Genomic DNA, 6,000 nt, shown 5'->3' on the forward strand with positions numbered 1-6,000 from the left:
CAGCTGTTGGTGAGGCTCATTGTCACCGTCGGTGTCCTTGGCTTTGACTCCTGTCCTCAAGCATCCTCCTTTGGGTCAACCTCTGAGTTCCTTGTGGCTGCAGATGCCGTTGGGGTCCCACAGGCAACACGCTGCCTGAGAGCCGTGGGCTGAGGGGTGGTACAAATAGTGCTAACGGTTAGGAAACGCTCGCTCATACATTCTTATTTCTGCTTTCTGTATGTATATGCATCACAATTAGAGGTCATATACCATTTTTCCACATGCATCATTTTTCCACAGGACTCATCATTGAGTGCAGAGGGGAAGCACGCAAGTGTGTTAAGACTACATGCGCTGTACAAAGTACAAGAAGAGAGAGATCAATATGTAAAATAGATATTTTATTTTATTTTATTTTATTTTATTTTATCTGGAATTAGACAAAAACAGATATTACCAGGTGCTAGAGAACCACATGCGGCCCTGAGCCTGAAAAGCACCTATTCCCTCTCCTGCGGGTATTTGTTTATGTGTATGCTCGCGCTGGGAGCGCATCTGCCCACTGGAGACAACAGTATTTTTTGCTCTATCATTACCTGCAGAGTGCGTTCAGAAAGTCTTACCCAAACTGCATGCAGCAGTGAACACCCCACACATGCCCTGATGCCGTTGCTGAGGTTGAATCGACATTTATTGGCTTGTAATTTGGTGAATGCATCATTACAAATTTGCTTTGGACTCAATCTTTCCTCCTTTCCCTCCCAGAGCTTCGGTCCATTGCGTCCCTGGTGTCAGCGCTACTTCTGGGTTTTAGGTTCTGCAGTGATGGTTGCTGCTTTTCCTCATGCCTGGTTTCCATACGGGCCTGGGAAAGCTCCATCAGTGCTCAGTCTGTGTCAGGTTCTGCCATGAGCAGAAAGGAGTCGTCATCCCCAAAGGTATTCAGCTCTTCATTCAGCCCAGGCAGCCCAGAGAGGCTTGTGCAGGTCTCCTGTCCCATTCTAGACCTGTTCAGGTGTCGTCTCCACTAATGAAAAATATGGCCACCTGATGGGGACTGCGGCCTCGGAGAGATCTCCCAAGAAACCGTCCATAAGGGGATCGGATTCTTTCTTTCCTCCTAGAGATGTAAACTTGAAGGGCCTTGTAACAGCCCCTGCAGGCTTGCACACGCAGTGCACGTGCAGGTACAGCTCAGACCACGGCATTTCCCACCTGTCTTTGGTAGATGCTGCACAAGAAGTTTTAGTGTCAGCGTTGGCCAGGAGTTGCTTCTTCATTCATCTTCTAGATCAGGAGTGAGAGGTGCATCTCTCCTTGGCTAGGAGGTCCATCCCAGGTCGACCCACGAGTTTTTCTTGCTTTTGCTTTTCCACCTCTCTCCACCATCCCACTGGTGGGGAGTGCACGAGCGGCTGATGGGTGCTGAGTTGCTGGCTGGGGCCAGCCCACCAGTGCAGCTACTGGAGCCCGTGGGGTCCCAGTGCAGCAGCTGGAGCCCCTGGGGTCCCAGTGCAGTTACTGGAGCCCCTGGGGTCCCAGTGCAGCTCTGGGAGCACCAGCAGCTTGGGAACTGCAGCCCTGCGGTCCTGAGCAGCAGCCGTGTTTCCAGCAGGCAGTGTTTCTTGTGAAGGTGATTTTCAAGTCTTCACTGAACTGGAAACTTTCAGATCCTCCTTCAACTACTGAGTGCTGTGGGGTGCATCACTTGGCGTCGCTGAGCATGGTAGTGTGAGCATGCATGAGGACAGGGGCAGCAGGGAAACGCAGCTCTGCCCTGTAGCCACTCCCTGTGGAGATACGTCGTCTGTGTGTGACCGCACGAGCTGTTCTCAAAATCACTACGGTTTCCAGGAACCGCATCATCGCGTGGATGAGGGGGCATTCCCAGCCCCTCTGCTCCGGTGGCTGCAGTATGCAAATCGGCATGGCCCATCTGCGTGCCCGGCGGTTAAAAAAAATTAAAAAAAAATTATTCAAGTGCTTGGGCACTTACTCTAAGAATATAAATGTAGACAGCGGGTCTCAAAGATGGATGAGGGTGAAAAAAAGATTACTCTCCCCCCAGGGCTGAAGTCTCCGTGTGCGTGGAGGGTGTCTGGGTGCTGCTCTCCCGGCTTTTACTGCCAGCCCACCAGCGTGGGCGTCTCTGGGGCTCAAGGTCTCCCCTTGGTCCAAGCAGCGAGCACATCTGCAAAACTGCCGTGGGCCAGATGTGGAGATGGGCGGGATGGGTCGAGTTTGCCACGCAGGGTAAAATCTGTCCCCTCGCAGTTTAGGCAAATGTGTTTTGGGGAGAGGAGGTCAGAGGTGAGGTCTTATTTTGTTAATTGAACTCTTGCTTTTCCAAATAACAAAATCTCTAGGCAGCTTTTCATTTGTAATCCCTCACCATCAGCGGGCCTCAGGTGGTTCACAGGAACGCGTGCCGAGGTCCCGCAACGCGAGGTGCAACCTGGGGAACAAGCTTCAAAACATAAAATATTCCCCCACCCTCCTCTAGCTCCCTCCTGGGGAAAGGAGAGCTCCAGCTCATCGGCCTCTGCCTCCGATGTGGGTGTTGGCGCTGGGTCTCCTCCTGGTTTTCAGTCTTAATTGATGCATGGGCTGTTTTTGCCCATCTGAGCGGCTGCCAAGGCTGACGCTTGGTCTGGGAGGAAGAGAGGGAATGGGCAGGTTCCTCCAAACCGAAGCCATGGGATGGGTGAACGCTGCCGCTTTCACCATGCTACATCCCACGTGCCGGACTGGGAGCGCCAAGCAGTGGGCATACATCTTTTGCCACAAATTTATGCAAATTCAGACACTCCTGCCTGTTTCTGTGCATTTTCAGGTCTTTTTTTAAGGTTTTATTTGAGGTTTCAGTGTAGGGAAGTGAAGTTGCTGATGTGGCATGTGCATTTTTTAATGATTTTACCTTCGAAAGATGTCCTTTCCCTCCTGCAGCCCTCTCCCCTGCAGACACCCGTGTCACAAGGACATTCTACTCACTTCTTTAAATCCCCCTATTACTAATACAGTTTCAAAATGACAATTTTACACATGACTAGGTTTTCGTGTTAGTAAGAATATCAACTTTGGGCTGGCAGGGAGACGGGGATTAGCCGGAGCTGCAGCCATCCCCACGCGGTCCCGACCAGCATCCCATTCCTGGGTACTCCCGTGGGAAGCAGGACCTTGCAGCAGGGCAGCGCTTGATGTGAGCGCGGGTAAAATGTGCCGGCCACAGATGCTGCGCCCTGCGGCAGCGCGAGGGCCGGCTGCACTGGGTGCTGGCGGTGCCACCGCTGCACGGGGTGCTGGCCATGTCACCGGTGGTGTCACCGCGCGGCATCACCGCTGCACTGGCCGGGTTGCCCCGGTAACTGATGCACGTCAAAGGGAGCAAACGATGAACAGGCTTAAAAAAAGACGACAAAGCAAACAGCACAGACAAACCAGGTATTTGCTCAGAGGTTTTTAATGCCCTTAGTGTGTAATTATTTATGAGTAGCTTTCCTTTAATCAATGGCAGCATAGGGACCATGCTTAAATATAAATACGGTCACAGATCATAAACCCTTGCTAGCAAAGCCAGACAAAACTGATCACTAATAACTTTGCGTTTGAGCAAGAGGGTTCAGAGGTTGTTGACAGACACGAGTGGCTGCAGAGAATCCACAGATTATTAACAATAAAGTAGTACTGTGCGCATTCAAAGCACCCGTAAATAATGGCTGATGCTCCGGGGAAGGGTGGCATCTTTGCCTCTCGGGTGGTGAGGATGGGTGCTGGGGGAGCGAGCGGCTCCCGGGGCCAAGGGGCCCGGCCGGGCTGCGCAGACCCTCTGCCATGAACGGCCGGAGGAGGGAGATGGGGAACCAATCTCTCTGCAAATGTCCTTAAATACCCAGCGAGGTGCATCACTTGATGAATGTCTCCTTGCTCTCTCTCCTGCTGGCACCACACGCCGAGTACTTAAGTGAGATTATTTTTTTGAAAACATGGAGCCAATAAGTACATGTCAGTGGTCTCCTATATTTATCTCCTCCTCATACATTCGTCAGTCCCTCTCCTTTCCCTGCTCACCAGCCTTGGATTGTGCTCCAGAGGCTTTGCTGGGGCAGCATCTTCCTCGAAGCCAGTGAGAGTTTTGCCCAAGTGAGTATTACAAGGGTTTTCCCTGAGCCTTCAAACCGCAGGGAAAAAATTACTCTGTATTTGTTTGTGATTTGCTGTGAAATTCAGCAGACTTTGAGTAGATAGGCAGTACCTGAAAGACCCTTGGTACCATCACTCGCCATCCGTGGAGAGCTGTAGGGGAGTTCCAGAAGGCACCGGCACCCGCGATGCAAAGCTGCTCGCGAGGCTCTCGGGGTGGCACAACGGAGACAGGGTGGGTTTGGCTGGAAGGAAATGTAAAATAAAAAAAAAATTAAAATCACTATTTTAGTAATAAATAAAAATATATAAAATATATTAAAAATATATGAAATATATAAAAATGAATTTAAAAAGGGGATGGACCTTCAGCAGAGCCTCAGTGGCACCGCGGAGCTCTGGGGGTCTCCTCACTGCAGCCTGTGGGAAGGATGGGCAGATGCAAAGCGGTTGAGGGGTCCTTCTGGAGCACAGGGCTGGGCAGGTCACTGCGTGCCTTCCTGGGGTTTTTTCCAACTTGACGTTTGACCAGTGACACAGTAAGCGCACGGTACGGAGGCCGTGGGTCAGATCCTGCGCCAGAGGCAGCGTAGCTGTGAGTACCACGTGCAGCCCAACCTCGGGTGCTGCAGCCCAAGGCGTGATGCGCTGCGCCCGGCGTGCCACCACCGCGGGGTTCTCCCACAACACCTACCGATCATGCATCACATTACTCAAATTGAGTGTTTTGGTGAAGCGCCTTTCCTTATCCTTTTTTTTTTTTTTTTTAAACAGAATTCTTTTTAGACATTGACCCAAAAAAAAGTTAAAAATTTGGAAACTGTGTCTCATGTCTCCCGTGCAGGCGCAAGCAGCAGGCTCGGCACACTCCTCGCCCACCCACGGAGCCAGCCACCCCATGCCCATGCCCGTCAGATCCACCTCCGCTGGCTCTACCCCAACTCACGTCCCGCAGGACTCGCTTGCAGGTGTCGGGGGAGACGTGCAGGAAGCTTTCACACAAGGTGAATATCACACAAAGCAGAACCACATCTGGTGTTAATCCTGCCATCCTCGTGTAAAAGAGGGGAGATTCAGACTAGACAGAAGGAAGACATTGTTTATGCTGAGGGTGGTGAGACACTGGCCCAGGTTGCCCAGAGAGGTGGTGGATGCCCCATCCCTGGAAACATTCCAGGTCAGGCTGGACGGGGCTCTGAGCAACCTGCTCTAGTTGCAGATGTCCCTGCCCACGGCAGGGGGGTTGGACTAGATGGCCTTGAGAGGTCCCTTCCCACCCAAACCATTCTGTGATCCGATGATTCTATGTACAACAAAAGCGTAACTCACCAATATCGATACAATAATTACGAACCCCTTTCCTGTGCTCTAGACCAAAGAGGTTGGGGGCACAGTTTTAATCTTTACAACTTAATGAAATTATTTCTGTGATGATGGTCTTCCCTCCAGGGAAGGGATCTTCCATCCCAGAAAGTTACGCCTGCAAGTAATTTAACAGTTAGGCATTAAAAACTGGTCGCATTTACAAATTTGGTGGTTGAACTGTGCTATGATTTGCAAGAGGAAAAAAGCAGTTTCACGACCAAAAGCAAGAAAACAAGCAGCCCTCTTATCAGAAATATTTAGCTAACAGCTACTCACCTCTCTGCTTGTTATGAGGCAAAAAGGAAGCTGAAATTTTGCAGCGCAGCTCAGCGAAGGCTGTTCCTGACGGAGCGGTTGGCTGGCATGCACATCTGCAGAATGGCTTGCTCGCTCCGCTGGAGACATGCAGCAGCCCTGTGGGGAGAACAAGAAAAAAGTGCTAAACATGAGAAATGGAGAAGAGAGAAGAGAAGAGAAGAGAAGAGAAGAGAAGAGAAGAGAAGAGAAGAGAAG

General features: G+C 51.0%; 1 protein-coding gene across 1 annotated transcript in view; it reads left to right on the top strand.

Moving 5' to 3' along the window:
- The window catches only part of DTNB (dystrobrevin beta), a 200,928-nt gene that overhangs the window by 177,746 nt on the left and 17,182 nt on the right, over positions 1 to 6,000 (top strand). Inside the window, exon 18 of the mRNA XM_019470972.1 lies at positions 4,967 to 5,126. Coding sequence (XP_019326517.1) covers positions 4,967 to 5,126 — 160 coding nt within the window. The remainder of the gene's footprint in view (positions 1 to 4,966; positions 5,127 to 6,000) is intronic.

The sequence above is a fragment of the Aptenodytes forsteri genome, unplaced genomic scaffold (assembly GCF_000699145.1).
Source record: "Aptenodytes forsteri isolate BGI_AS27 unplaced genomic scaffold, ASM69914v1 Scaffold192, whole genome shotgun sequence".
Lineage (NCBI taxonomy): Eukaryota > Metazoa > Chordata > Aves > Sphenisciformes > Spheniscidae > Aptenodytes > Aptenodytes forsteri.